The 16,291-nt window shown below is 38.4% G+C and overlaps 1 protein-coding gene across 1 annotated transcript in view; it reads left to right on the top strand.

The window, feature by feature from the left end:
• LOC128641007 (cytochrome P450 4B1) overlaps positions 1-16,291 on the top strand; it is a 65,823-nt gene that overhangs the window by 25,977 nt on the left and 23,555 nt on the right. Inside the window, exon 6 of the mRNA XM_053693517.1 lies at positions 6,804-6,955. Coding sequence (XP_053549492.1) covers positions 6,804-6,955 — 152 coding nt within the window. The remainder of the gene's footprint in view (positions 1-6,803; positions 6,956-16,291) is intronic.

The following is a 16,291-nucleotide window of genomic DNA, read 5'->3' as shown; positions in this document are numbered from 1 at the left end:
TCTTTTGTACATAAAGACTTTAGGTCTTCCCTAGTGAGATTTGCAGAGTTGTCAGGGTGTGGCGGATGGTTCTGTGGCCTATTCGGTAGTGATCATCTATTACAGTAACAAGAGGCAGAGGGTTTGTCTCTAGTGGTTTTAGGTAATTTTGTAGCATTTTGGAGTTGGAAAGTTAGATTTTCGTCCTGGCATTACTCTGGTGAATCTGTGCTGATGTTACCAACTAGGGATGGGCGAATGTTTCGCAACATTCAAAAAATGAAACTAATTTTAACACGTTCGTTCGAATCGAATTTCGAATGTTTACATAACATTCTAACATTCAATTTTCGAATATTTGTTTTTGAATTTTACGATTACAATCGAAAATATTAGTTTCGAAAAATTCAAATTTATATATTTGTAATAGTATTTCTAATGCTTTCTTTAAATGTAATATTCAAAAAATTTGAATTTATATATTTGTAATAGTATTTCTATAATGCTTTATTTAAATGTAATATTTAAATTATGCAATATTCGATCAAAATAGAAACATTTGAATTGATATATTTGTATCTATGTATCAATTTACTAATATTCCCTACCACATGAATTTCTGAATAGTATTTGTTAAAGGGACATTATGCACTCATTTTTTCTTTGCATAAATGTTTTATAGATCTATTTATATAGCCCATTAAGTTGTTTTTTTTTTTTTGTTTTTTTTTTTTAATAAAAAAAATGTATAGTTTTGATTATTTTGAAATAACATTGCTCTGATTTTCAGACTCCTAGCCAAGCCCCAAAGTTTTATGTGAATACCGTCAGTTACCTTCTCCAGCTTGCTCCTGTTTGTAAAGGGACTTTTCATATGCAAAAGAAGGGGGAGGGGGGGGTCTTATTTCCCACTTGCAGTGGGCTTTCCAGCTACCTTTTCAACAGAGCTAAACTGACAGCTTCTAAGTACGTTTTTAAACAGTTTTATACTGGATTTTTATATCAGTATCTGTGCATCTTATTCTTTATAGTAGTGTCTATTACATTCAGTTATTTGAAAATGAGTGTATACTGTCCCTTTAAATAGAATGTTAAATTCGAAATTTCGAATTTGGACATTCAAATTTGAAAGTGACATTCAAAAAATTGTAAATAGCATTCAATTATAGAATTTAAGAATATTCCTTCGTATCAACATTCTGATTTGTGTAATTCGATTTTTGGTAATAACATTCGTTCTAACATTCAAATTCTGAAATTTACACATTCGCCCATCCCTATTCCCAACACTCTGACCTTTCAGAGGAAATTCTGTTCTCATGTGGCAGCTAGTTGTGTTAAATGTAATAGGGGGATCTTGTGGTAAGGTGAAAACTTCTGCTCTCCCCTTACTGTGTATTTTATGTGCAGTTATATACTCTTATCCTTTGCTCCCTGCCTTCACCCTTACGTGATAGTTAACTGATTGGTGTTCTGCTACGTCACAATATCAATATGTATAGTAGCTAGATATCTGCTGATTCTGGTAACATAGTGGGACTTTCTGAAGGGTGTTAGGCCCTAAGTATTGTGATTAGTTGAGGCCTCAGCTGAGTACAACACTTTCCAGGGACGAGTATTCCAAGTCTGTGCTTGCAGCTCTCCCTAATTGTTGCTGCGTAAATTTGACTGAGGGTCCTGTGTACCGGTCACGCTATTTACTGCAGGGCTTATGATGTGCATATTTGCCCAACCACACAGAGGCAGCCGTCTTTTACCTGCTGAGATGTTCCTGAGCAGTTAAGCTTGAGCGGTTTGCTTATCCTGCTTGTACAGCGTGATTTGAAGCTGTGTCACAGATCCGCCGCTCCTGCTCACTGTCCTCCTGCTTGTCAGCGCCGCAGTGTGTCGCGGTCCGTGTCGGATCTCCTCCAGTTTGTGTCAGCAGGACACTGTAAGTGATTGCAGCTCATGAGCAGGTTGCTATGAGTTGGAGACGGCTATTTTTATTAGGATTGATAGAAGTGGGCCTAGGAGCTATACGTCTAAGCGCCATTCCTCAAGGTGGCCAAGCTCCGCTCCCTGGAAACCATTTTTTTTTATAGCTATGCTATGTCTGCACCACATAAGAAATGTTTTTAAATGTAATCTCCCTAGTGACTGATTTATAGCTTAACTGGCATTAGCAGGGAACAGTAGACAAAGGAACCTGGTTACATGGGGGCACCTATTGCTTTTTGGACACTAAAGAATTACACATTTTATTCAGCATTTAAATAGAATTAAATACATCTATTTCTGCATATTATTATTCTCAGGCTAATCTTTACTTTGAATACATCATTATACCTAGTATTTATTTACAGTTTAATAACCCTTTAAAGAAACAATCGCCTAGATTACGAGTTTTGTCGGTAAGGCTGTGCGGTGCTAACGAGCAGTTTTCCCTCACCGCTCACCTACAGACAACACTGGTATTACGGGTTTTTAGAAACCCGGTGTTAGCCGCAAAAAAGTGAGCGAAGAGCAAAATGTAGCTCCATATCTCACCTCAATACCAGCGCTGCTTACGGTAGCGGTGAGCTGGTAAAACGTGCTCGTGCACGATTTCCCCATAGGAATCAATGGGGGAGAGCCGGCTGGAAAAAAACATAACACCTGCAAAAAACAGCGTAAAGCTCCTAACGCAGCCCCATTGATTCCTATGGGGAAACACTTTGTCTACACCTAACACCCTAACATGAACCCCGAGTCTAAACACCCCTAATCTTACACTTATTAACCCCTAATCTGCCGCCCCCGACATTTCCGCAACCTACATTATATTATTAACCCCTAATCTGCTGCTCCGGACACCGCCGCCACCTACATTATACTTATGAACCCCTAATCTGCTGCCCCCAACATTGCCGAACCCTACATTATATTTATTAACCCCTAATCTGCTACCCCCAATGTCGCCGCAACCTACCTACACTTATTAACCCCTAAATCTAAGTCTAACACCCCCTACTTTAAATATAATTTAAATAAATCTAAATAAAATAACTATCATTAACTAAATAATTCCTATTTAAAACTAAATTCTTACCTATGAAATAAACCCTAAAGTAGCTACAATATAACTAATAGTTACATTGTAGCTATCTTAGGGGTTATTTTAATTTTACAGGCAAGTTTGTATTTATTTTAACTAGGTAGAATAGTTACTAAATAGTTATTAACTATTTTTAATAGCTACCTAGTTAAAAAAAATTCAAATTTACCTGTAAAATAAATCCTAACCTAAGTTACAATTACACCTAACACTACACTATAATTAAATTAATTACCTAAACTAAATACAATTAAATACAATTTAAAACAATTATCTAAAGTATGAAAAACCAAACACTAAATTACAGAAAATAATTACAAGTTTTTTTTTAAAACTAATTACACCTAATCTAATCCCCCTAATAAAATAAAAAAGCCATACCCTATACTAAATTACAAATAGCCCTTAAAAGGGCCTTTTGCGGGGCATTGCCCCAAAGTAATCAGCTCTTACCTGTAAAAAAAAAAAAGGTACAATAACCCACCACCCAACCCTACTCTAAAACCCACCCAGTCCCCCCCTTAATAAAACCTAACACTAACCCCTTGAAGATCACCCTACCTTGAGAAGTCTTCACCCAGCCGGGCTGAAGTCCTGAACGAAGCCGGGCGAAGTGGTCCTCCAGATGGGCAGAAGTCTTCATCGAAGCCGGCCAGAAGAGGTCCTCCAGACGGGCAGAAGTCTTCATCCAGGCAGCATCTTCTATCTTCAGCCATCCGGAGCGGCTCCATCTTCAAGATCCAATCAGCCAATAGGATTGAGCTGGCATTCTATTGGCTGATTGGATCAGTTGTAATTATTTTATTATTTTATGTAATTTAGTGGGGGTTTTTTCGTACTTTAGATACATTTTTTTTTTTTATTGTATTTAGTTTAGGTAATTTAATTATAGTGTAGTGTTAGGTGTAATTGTAACTTAGGTTAGGATTTATTTCAACTAGGTAGCTATTAAATAGTTAATAAATATTTAATAGCTATTGTACCTAGTTAAAATAAATACAAAGTTGCCTGTAAAATAAAAATAAACCCTAAGATAGCTACAATGTAACTATTAGTTATATTGTAGCTATCTTAGGGTTTATTTTATAGGTAAGTATTTAGTTTTAAATAGGAATAATTTTGTGAATTGTAGTAATTTTTATTTAGATTAATTTAAATTATATTTAAGTTAGGGGGTGTTAGGGTTATGGTTAGACTTAGGTTTAGGGGTTAATACATTTAATATAGTTGCGGCGATGTTAGGGACGGCAGATTAGGGGTTAATAAAATTTAACTAGTGTTTGCAATGCGGGAGGGTGGCGGTTTAGGTGTTAATATATTTTTATAGTTGCGGCGATGTCCGGTTTGGCAGATTAGGGGTTAATTTTTTTTTTATTGTTTGCGATGGGGGGGGGCCTCGTTTTAGGGGTTAATAGGTAGTTTATGGGTGTTAGTGTACTTTTTAGCACTTTAGTTAAAGGACCAGTAAACACAGCAGATTTGCATAATCAACAAATGCAAGATAACAAGACAATACAATAGCACTTACTCTGAATTTCAAATGAGTAGTAGATTCTTTTCTAACACATTTCAAAGTTATGTATATTTCCACTCCCCCTGTACCATGTGATAGCAATCAGCCAATCACAAATGCATATACGTATAGTCTGCGTTCTTGCACATGCTTCAGTAGGAGCTGGTGACTCAAAAAAAGTGTAAATATAAAAGACTGTGCACATTTTTTTTTTTTTAATGGAAGTAAATTGGAAAGTTGTTTAAAATTGCATGCTGTATCTGAATCATGAAAATTTAATAAAACCTGAGTGTCCCTTTAAGAGTTTTATACTACAGCGTTAGCCCATAAAACTCTTAACTACTGACTTTTTAATGCGGTATCAGTCTTGACAGGAGAGGCTGTACCGCTCACTTTTTGGAAGACTCATAATACCGGCGTTATGCAAGTCCCATTGAAAATATAGGATACGCAGTTGACGTAAGTGGATTTGCGGTATTCCCGAATCTGGCCAAAAAAGTGAGCGGTACACCTGTACCTGCAGGACTCGTAATACCAGCGTTAGGAAAAAAAGCCGCATTGGGACCTCTCAACACTGCTTTTTAAGGCTAACGCAAGACTCGTAATCTAGGTGACTGTTTTTCCAAATATATTTTGAGAGTTTTTCATTTGCTTGGCAAAATAAAATCTGTGCATGACAGGTCTGTTCTCACAGGAACATTAAAATCATCCCTGCTACTAGAATCTTCACAGGTCATTTGCAAACATATTAAAGGGACAGTATACAATCATTTTCATATAACTGCATGTAATAGACACTACTATAAATAATAAGATGCACAGATACTGATATAAAAATCCAGTATAAAACTGTTTAAAAACTTACTTAGAAGCTGTCAGTTTGGCTCTGTTGAAAAGGTAGCTGGAAAGCCCACTGCAAGTGGCAAATAAGACACTTTCCCCCCCCTCCCCCTTCTTTTGCATATGAAAAGACCCTTTACACCAGTGTTTTTCAACCAGTGTGCCGTGGCACACTAGTGTGCCGTGAGAGATCCTCAGGTGTGCCACGGCAGACTGACAACAGTGTGACATATTTTTTAAACTTTGCTTGTTTTTTACTCCCAGTGCAGAGGTAGTTTGTAGGAGGCATGGCATAACAGCACAATACATACAGTATGTGTTTGTGTGTATGTGTATATATATATATATATGCTGTATTAGGCTACAATGTGTGATTTTTTTATAAATTTTGGGGTGGTGGTGTGCCACAGGATTTTTTAATGTAAAAGTGTGCCACTGCAAAAAAAAGGTTAAAAATCACTGCTTTACACAAACAGGAGCAAGCTGGAGAAGGTAGCTGACGGTATTCACATAAAGCTTGGTTAGGAGTCTTAAAATCAGAGCAATGTTATTTAAAAATAAGCTAAACTATACAGTTATTTAAAAAAAAAAACTTTATGGGCTATATAAATAGATCATCTACAAAACATTTATGCAAAGAAAAAATGTGTATAATGTCCCTTTAAGCAGCTAGATTGTTTTTTGTTTTCCAATTCATTAGAAGAGCTGCCCTTTGAATGAATAAAACTGCTCAGAATTAATAAATTATATAGAAGGATAATCTAGATAACCACATGTAAACAAGTTTTTATAGTGATTTTCATAGACCTTCGTCAAAACAAAAAAAACATGACGGCTACTTCAGTATTGATCATTACTGATGTAGAAGTCTGAGTGCAGTTCACAACATGTGTAATTAACCATTTAAAATACCCAAACACTTAATTACAATCACAAATGAACATTCTGATGTCTGTATTTGCAAAAACGTTAATAAATATGAAAAAATGGCTGCCCAAACACACAAGATATGCTGGTTGAAATAGAGCATAAGGATATATTTTTTTTTAAGAGGCTGGTAGTACAAAAAGCATCTAGAAAAGTGTAATTGGCCGCTGGATAAATAAAAAGCTACTGTTGAACTGTCACCATGCAAAGGTATAGGGGGTGTTATGATGCAAATGCATCTGAAAAACTTGTAAAAAGTGGGTTACAGCTGAGTTGTTTTTTTTTTTTTTCTAATGGTTTCCAAAATGCAAAATGATGGGTGAGGAACTTGGCACAGTAAGCACTTTACAGGTTGTTTTTGGCTAACCTTATTTCAGGTGTCTGATCCTCTGGCTGTGTTCAGTGATTATGATTTTTTTTTTAAAGCCAGTTGGATCTAAATAATGTGCATGTATTTTTATCCTGCAGTGATAATGCCTACATTAAAGCAGTGTTTGACCTCTCCTATCTGACCAATCTACGTCTGCGCTGCTTCCCATATCACAGTGACGCTGTATTCTATATAAGCCCTCATGGGTACCGCTTCCGAAAAGCATGCAGAATAACCCATCAACATACAGGTACCTGCCCCTGAATCTGAGATCCAGATTGTGCCATATTGTTATCCATATCATAGTAAACTTGCGTATCAAACAAAATCATACTGATCACCTGATTTGTTTATATTTTGGTATTTAAGGCTATTTGTTTGTATGCTGTTCTTACTTAATGATTTTTATAAAGAATTGCTGGATAATCTTAAAACAGAGAATTACATGCTGGGATATACTGTATGTATTTAACAAATACACATATGATGCTAAATTTACTGTATTGATATTAAACACACACACACACACACACACACACACACAATGATGAGATATACTGTATGTATATAACATATGCACAGGCAGTCACTGATGTTAAAGTGCCATAAAACAGGTTAAGATTTGTACATATCATAAAAGGGCTAATTAATTTAAAATAGTTTGCATAAAAAAATTGTTTAAAAATTGCTGGCAAGTATTTTAAAATTTTTAAAAAATAAGCAAAATGAATTGCATAGCTAAGCTGCCTGTAGCAGCTAACTCCACCCTCTTATTAGTGTTTAGACACAGGCATTATATTTGATCTGAGTTCACAGCTTCTAGGCAGGCTCCAGCAGATAATTCCTATTCACTTTTGCATTTTACCAAAAGAATAATAAACACAGATACAGCCATAAAAGGAATTGTGTGGGGGGAGTTAGAGCTTTACAATTCAGAAGCTAAATAGAAAGGGTTAATGGTGAGGGACTGCAGTATAAATGTGCAGTAAAGTAATTAAAGTGCATATTATAATATTTTGTCTCTATCCCAACTTGTTTTATGTCACTTTAACATGTAAATATGTGTATAGGCCAATGACAGATGTTGGGTTATTATATAAAGTTTTAGTAATGACACAAAGAGCTGGACTTTACATTTAGTCCTGTGCTTATAGTGTCAAAATATGTCACCATTTTCATTTAAAATATTTTCCGTTTCTGGGTGCTTTTAAAGTTCTCGTTCAGTATTTTAATAGTGAGGTTTCCAATGGAGTGGCCAGTCTGTGTAAAATGGTGCCCAACTAGGGTACAGTATTTATTTTGTATGCAGATTCATACACGTGTGTGTCTGTGTATATATAGATATATAAATGTATAGAGATATATTTAAAGATAAATAGAGCATTTTTCTATATGAAGAACATTGTGTTAGCGTACAAGCGATAAGTGTTAGGTTTTCTTTCCAATGGCATGGAGAGTCAACTATTTCATTCCAATTACTAGTGGGAATTCAACTCCTGGCCAGCAGGATGAGGCAAAGAACACCCCAGCAGAGCTGTTAAGTGTCACTCCCATTACCCATAATCCCCAGTCATTCTTTGCCTCTATCATCAGGAGGATGTGCGAAAATGGTGTCTGAAGATATTTAATCCTTTAATGGGTACTTTTCCCTGCAAGCAAGGATTGGGGCTATGCTGTGTCCATTTAATTCTCTTTAGTAAGAGTAATGGTGGCTTTTAGCAGTTAGAAGATGGCAAGGTAGTCCTTCCTTACCTTCTAACATTTATGCTACCCCTATATAGAAAACCAGGGTTGGTTACTCTGCTTTTCCTATTCTCCAGGTCCCTGTCGGAAGTCATCTGGATCTGTCACACCTAGGATTAAGTATCTGCCCACAGCTGAGGTTTCAGAGTCCCTGACAGAAGCCAGTGAAACTGACAAACCAGAAGCTGGTGTAGAAGAAAGAAGACTTCTAACCGTAAGTATTGTATCCCTGCCCTCATGGCTTGTTGTCTAATAGGGCTGATGAGGGTAAGGGACTTTTTCACAATTTCTCTGTGTGGGTGGACATTGAGGGGCTTTTCTAGTGGGCTAATACGCTTTAAAACCCTCAGTGGCAGCAACTGTTTAAATATAGAGACTACAGTTTGCCGGTATTTGTAATGAGTCTGCAGTTAATCCTTTTATGTTAGGATTTATAGGGGACCTTACGATGGATGCCCTTTTTAGGGTTCAGATTTATTTACATGGATCTCAGTAAGGGTCTCCTGGGCAGTCAGGGACTACATTCACTGTGTTAAACCTTTTCACCTATCAAGATACTACAATATCTCACAGCGCTCATACAGTGTTCCTACTAGCTCCTGGGTACAAAAGGGTACCTAGCCAACCCTTAAATGTAAATTTAAAATTAAGAAAAATTAGACCTAGGAGCGCCAAATGGAGGCAGAGGAAATGAAATAAAATATACCAACGACTATAAGAGTAAAACTCTTATCATAAAGGATAACAAGTAAACGACGTCCTAAGATTTACAAAAGGCTGACACCAATATTCCTATTGATATCTTATGTGGATAAATACAGATTTTGTATATAAATACAAATGTGATAGTTTATTACAAATGCAAATGGGATACAATTAATCACAGTTACAACTTATAGGGTAAAATCATGGATCCATGTTACAGTACATACAAATTATATAAAAACACAATCATATAGTATAAAAAAGATTTGTATAAAATGTGGATGGTAATAAAATGATATTGGAATAGATATAGCTGAAATTGGGTACAATATTCCCTAAACACTGTGCAAGATTGCATAAAAAACACCAAATGGGAGGTGACAAGCTGTGGTGACAAACAATATAATAAAAAATATATGCAAAGGATGGGGGGGGGGGCCCTCAAAAAACAAACAGGTGGAAGTGGTCAAAAACTGTCCATACAAAAAATACGAGAAAAAATGATAAAATAAAGAGTGAAAAAAGATTTTTGTTGAAGTGAAAATAAGTGTCCGTGATGAAAAGTCAATATTGAAACAAAGTTAGTGATATAAAATTCCAAAATGAAGGTGTGTGTATGTGAGTGAATCTTCCTTAAGTCTCCTCAAATGAAGGTTCCAAATAATATGGATGTGGTGGGTAGAGGAATGTCCGGTAAAACCTGGGGTGTAATCCCTATATCCAACCTATAAAAGAAATACACAATAGTGCAATATTGCTAACAAGTAACATATAATGTAGGATAAAAGCTCACCAATTCTGCCAACGCGTTTCGGCCCAAAACTGGGCCTTTTTAAAGACTTAGTCTTGAAAAAGGCCCAGTTTTGGGCCGAAACGCGTTGGCAGAATTGGTGAGCTTTTATCCTACATTATATGTGCTTATTTTATGTGCTTATTTTAACTCAAATCTGGAGTGAAACACATATGGCATTTTATCTGTATGTTATATGCCGAAATCCCTATGCATAGCATGTTGGCATGTAAGGCAGTTTATGGTGTGGGTTATTTTTCTTCTGCGTAGTTTGGCGCAATCAATTTGCACTGTGCCAAAATGATACGCAGGCACAGGTACTGAGGATCCGACTTCTTAGATCATGGTTGGGATCATGGTTGGGACTTTTACTCATATAGTTTCAGATGCCTTAGGGAGCGATCAGTAGCGGAGGACCGTAACTATCTAGTAGCCTCCTATTCAGCAGTCCCTAATATTGTTTTTTCCTAACCGCTGTTCTTTCGCTTCTAATGCCGGCTATTTAGGAGGCAATCACAATGCGCGCATTTCTCTGATTGCGGACACGTAAGATACACTTTTTTGGGGGGAATATTATGGTGTCAGGGCTCTTTCAGAGAGGATATTGAGGTGTATTTTTATTTATCCACTGTAGTTCAGTGGTTAATTTGTGAGCCGGAAATTCAGGGTCGATTTTGAGCTCTGACCATGCGTCTACGAGCATTTTATCATAGGCCCTGTTTTTCACTGTCAACCTACGCTGCCTCATGGAGTCAGTTTCTTGTTTTTCTGCCTGACGGAATCGGAGGTTTCCCTGGTGTCTGCTGCCATTTAGTGGCGACTAAGGGTATTTTTCCTCAGACTATCATTATCCCTCTTGGTGCACATCATTTTGAATATTGCCATGTGGGGATAATTTAATTTTTATCAGTTGTTTGTTTTTATTTACTGATTTAATTCCTTAATTGTTTCCTAATATGTGTAGGAAGCATTAGATAACCAGAAATGCAGCACCCACCTCTGTACTGCATACGTTTTAATGTGTTACATTTCCACTCCTTTTTTAGGGTAGTTCTTTGTAAGTCAGAGAGCTTTCCCATATATGAGGTTGTATCTGCCTTTTGTACTTTGGCAGTCCCTTAAGAAGAGAACAGATAAAAGATTTTTGTATGCCTTTAATGTTCATTGGAATTTATTATGTAGGTATGCCACCTTGTGGCGGCTAACTGTACCTTTTTCTTTTACTGCTTCTTTATGCAGTATGAAGGTTTAGAGCTAACAAGTCCATCCCTAGGGCTTGGTATGGGAACCATAATATTCTGTATTGGCTGACACTAATTTTCATGGCTGCAGATTAGGTCTCATATGTATAAAGTTCTCCAGTGGCTCTTTGGAAAAGCAAGAGCCTGGAAACCTGCAGACTTTGGTTCAATTAGAACTGACTTTGGAAGCACAGAGCCATGGGTTCAGATCCCTGCACATCCCTGTCTGACAGAATGCCTTCCAGACCTTTCCCAACATGTATCATGCCATCAATGCATAAAAGCAAGGCGGCCTTGCCTTATCTCATATATATATATATATATATATATATATATATATATATATATATATATATATATATTCCTGTTTTTATTCTCTCATATTGAGAGATATAGGATAATGTTTGTGACATACATCCCAGGTGTCATATAGTTGTTCTTGGGTGCTCTTCGGCACTTTTAAGTTTAATTTTTGTTTATTGACACTATTTTATTATCTCTTTCATATTGAGCTCATTCTGATTTGTCTGGGACTGCATAATTTGCCCAGAGTTATTTTGTATATATAATATCTGTGTATATATATCTATTTTTTTTTTTTTTTTTTTTTTTTTTTTGGGGACGTTCTTAGGGCTAAGATGTTATCTCAATCTGTCTCTTGTTGAGGAGATTTCTAATGTTTATGTCCGTGAAATCTTGTATGGTCCTAGGTCGGAAGTTTCTTTTTAAAGAAAAAAAATAAATCCTATCTCTTTGGGAGTGATTGTTCCAGTTCCCGTGGCGGAACAGGGTCAAGGATTCTATTCAATCCTGTGTTTCCAAGAAAGAGGGAACTTTCTGTCCCATATTGGAACTCAAGTGTATCAACAAATCTCTCAAGGTTCCGTCCTATCGGTTCTTGACTACTATAGACCTGAAGGACGCGTATCTTTATGTTTCTATTCATAGGGAACACCACCAATTCCTGCAGTTTGCCCTTCTAGACAAACAATTGGCGGTGGTCACCAGTTTGTGGCACTTCTCTTTGGTTTTGCTATGGCTCCTCGAATATTTACAAGGGTTCTAGGGGCCCTTTTGGTGGTGGGTCAGATCTCAGGGAATAGCGGTGGCGCCATACCTGGACGACATCTTGGTTCAGGCGCCGTCTTTTCAGTTGGCAAGATCTCATACAGAGATGTTGTCTATTCTACGTTCCCACGGTATCAGGGTTTTTTCCCTGTTGTGTTTGCCATATGCTGCTGGCAGCCATTTTACTCACCTCTCTTCCTGAGAGGTGGGGGATAGTGCTCATTTCCTGCACTTCCTTTTATGGCCAGACTGGTGTGCATCCATGTGAGACAGGATGCAGTCTCAGAATTGTGATGTCATCACTTATTATTTAAAGGGCCTCTGTTCAGTATGCTTTGCCTTTGCGTTGTCTCAGACCTGTTTGTGAGAGTTCCTGTGTATTACCTGGCTGCCTGACGTCCTTCCTGGTTCCTGACTCTGCTGTTTTCCTTGTTCCTGATTCCGGCTCGTCTGACTATTCGCTTTGGCTCCTGACTCGGCTCGTCTGACTACCAGCTCTGGTTTTGACTCCTGGACTTTTTTATTTTTTGCTATTAATAAAGGTGTGATTATTTTTGCACTTCTTCTCGTCTCAGTCTGATTCCTGGCACCCTGACAAACGGGTGGAATGTGAATCTGGAGAAGAGTTCCCTGGTGCCAGACACCAGGGTGTGTTTCTTGGGAATGATTATAGACTCTCTGTCCATGAAGATTTTTCTGACGGATGTCAGGAAATCCAATATTCTTGCTTTTTGCCTTTCACTTCAGTCATCTATCCGTCCATCAGTGGCTCAGTGTATGGAAGTAATTTGTCTAATGGTTGCTTCCATTGACATTATTCCTTTTGCTCAGTTCCATCTGAGACCCCTACAGTTATGCATGCTCAGACAATGTGACAGAGACCACTCTGATCTCTCCCACAGGATAGCTCTGGATCCCCCAACAAGAGATTCTCTTTCTTTGTGGATTTCCCAGGACCATCTGTCTCAGGGTACAAGCTTCCTGAGACCATCGTAGGTGATTGTGACCATGGACATCAGCCTGTCAGGCTGGGGAGCAGTTTGGGGTTCTTTAAAGGACCGGGGCCTTTGGCTTTGAGAGGAGTCTTCTCTCCCCATAAAATTCCTAGAGTTGAGAGCAATCTTCTATGCCTTATCAGCTTGGCCTCAACTAGCTTTGGTCTGGTTTCTCAGATTCCAATTAGACAACTTCACCTTAGTGGCATACCTCAATCACCAGAGTTTATCTATGAAGGAGGTGACTCGCATTCTCCATTGGGCGGAGTCTCACGATTGTCTCCTCTCTGCCATTCACATCCCAGGGGTGGATGACTGGGAGACGGATTTCCTGTGCAGGCAGACCTTTCAACCCAGGGAGTGGGATCTTCATCCGGAGGTGTTCACAATGATAACCCTCACGTAGGGGGTTCTGGAGTTGGATCTGATGGCGTTGCGTCTAAAATGCCAAGCTTCCAAAGTACGGTTCAAGATAAGAGATCCATTAGCCGCCCTGATCATCGCTCTGGCGGTGCTTTGGAACTTCAGGCTTGCTTGCCTATTCCCTCTATTTGTTATCCTTCCTCGAGTCATAGCTCGTATCAAGCAGGAGAGGGCATCTGATTCTAATAGCGCCTTCCTGGCCTCGCAGATTCTGGTTCGCGGATCTGGTGAAGATGTTACTTCTTCCCCCTTGGGGATTGCCTTTGAAGAAGGGCCTTCTACTTCAGGGTCCCTTAATAAGTTCAAATCTAGATTCTCTGAAGCTGACTGCTTGGAGATTGAACGCCTAGTAGTGGCTAGGCATAGTTTTTCTGAGAAGGTCATTGATACCATGCTTCAGGCTTGTAAACCTGTTACTTGTAGAATTTACCATAAGGTATGGCGTCAATACCTTTATTGGTGTAAATCGAAGGGTTTCTCTTGGAGCAGGGTGAGGATTCCTTGAACTTTGTCTTTTCTTCAGGAGGGCCTGGAGAAAGGCTTCATATTCTTTAGCACAAACGTCTGTCAGATGTACAATCCTTTGTGCAGGCCTTGGTCCGAGTCAGGCCTGTGTTTAAACCTGGATACAAAAGACAAAGGGGCACCTCATGTGTAGATCAGAGATGTAACAAATCCCACACTGAATAGAAAGCCAAATGGATACTAACATTTAGCTGAAGCACCCTTGTGTGCTTGTGGTAGCAGGCTAATAACTCAGGGTGTACCAGCTAACCCAGGCAGCAGGTAACACCCAGGAACACCAGATGCAGTACCCAGATGGAGTACTGAATGCAGTTCGCCCCAAAGATCAATAGGGATAAAAGTAAGGTGCTAACACTTATGTAAACTTATGGCTTATGTAAAACACAAGGGGCGCGATCCGATATCGATCGCAGTTTGCGGCGCAAGCGAGGGAACCGGCGTCGCCCGCAGTTTCAGCTCGCAACTCGAGCCATCCCATATAGGTCGCCGTCAGATGCTAACGTGCCGTAAGTCTGACAAACCAGCGATGTCCAGAAATCTGCGTAAGTACAAATTTCTGGCGTCGCCAGTGACTTGCGCCACGTTAGAATCTGCCGGCGCCTATAAAACCTAACTAAAGTTTAAAACACCCGCACTGTCTAACACGCCTCCCTAACATAGCCCGCACTGTCTAACACGCCTCCCTAACATAGCCCGCACTGTCTAACCCTCTATCCGCTATCCCCCCTCACTAGCCTAACAATAAAAATGCTATTAACCCCTAAACCGCCGCTCCTTTACCCCGCTGCAACCTAATAAAATTATTAACCCCTAAACCGCCGCTCCCGTACCCCGCCGCCAGCTATATTATATCTATAACCCCCTAAAGTGAGCCCCTAACACCGCTGCCATCTATATTAAAATGATTAACCCCTAATGTAAGCCCCTTACACCGCCGCCATCTCTATTAAAATGATTAACCCCTAATTTAATCTACCTACCCCGCCGCCAGCTATATTATCTATATTAACCCTAAGTATATTATAGTTAATATAGGTATTACATTATATATATTAACTATATTAACCCTAATTATATTAGGGTTAATATAGTTAATATAGTTACTATAGTATTTATATTAACTATATTAACTCTATCTAACCCTAACTAAATTTATATTAAATTAATCTAATTCATTTATAAACTAAAATGTTCCTATTTAAATCTAAATACTTACCTATAAAATAAACCCTAAGATAGCTACAATATAATTAATAATTACATTGTAGCTATGTTAGGGTTAATATTTATTTTACAGGTAAATTGTTAATTATTTTAACTAGGTATAATAGATATTAAATAGTTATTAACTATTTAATATCTACCTAGTTAAAATAATTACCCAATTACCTGTAAAATAAATCCTAACCTAAGTTACAAATACACCTACACTATCAATAAATGTAATAAACTACTAACATCTATCTAAAAATACAATTAAATTAACTAAACTAAATTACAAAAAAAAACAAACACTAAATTACAAAAAATAAAAAAAAGATTACAAGATATTTAAGCTAATTACACCTATTCTAAGCCCCCTAATAAAATAATAAACCCCCAAAATAAAAAAAATTCCCTGCCCTATTCTAAATTCAACAAATTTCAAAGCTCTTTACCTTACCAGCCCTTAAAAGGGCCTTTTGTGGGGCATGCCCCAAAGAATTCAGCTCTTTTGCATACAAGAAATACAATACCCCCCCCCCCCCATTACAACCCACCACCCACATACCCCTATTCTAAACCCACCCAAACCCCCCTTAAAAAAGCCTAACACTACCCCCCTGAAGATCTCCCTACCTTGTCTTCACCACACCGGGCCGAACTCCTGATCCGATCCGGGCGATGTCTTCCTCCAAGCGGCAAAGAAGAATTCTTCCTCCGGCGACGTCTTCCTCCAAGCGGCAGCAAAGTCTTCATTCTTCCGGCGGCATCTTCAATCTTCTTTCTTCGCTCCGCCGCCGCGGAGCATCCATCCCGGCCGACTGCTGAACTTGGAATGATGTACCTTTAAATGACGTCATCCAAGATGGCGTCCGCCGAATTCCGATTGGCTG

Source organism: Bombina bombina, chromosome 10 (genome assembly GCF_027579735.1).
Source record: "Bombina bombina isolate aBomBom1 chromosome 10, aBomBom1.pri, whole genome shotgun sequence".
Taxonomy (NCBI): Eukaryota; Metazoa; Chordata; class Amphibia; order Anura; family Bombinatoridae; genus Bombina; species Bombina bombina.
The sequence above is the reverse complement of the archived record's forward strand: the minus strand, read 5'-3'. Positions and strand labels throughout refer to the sequence as shown.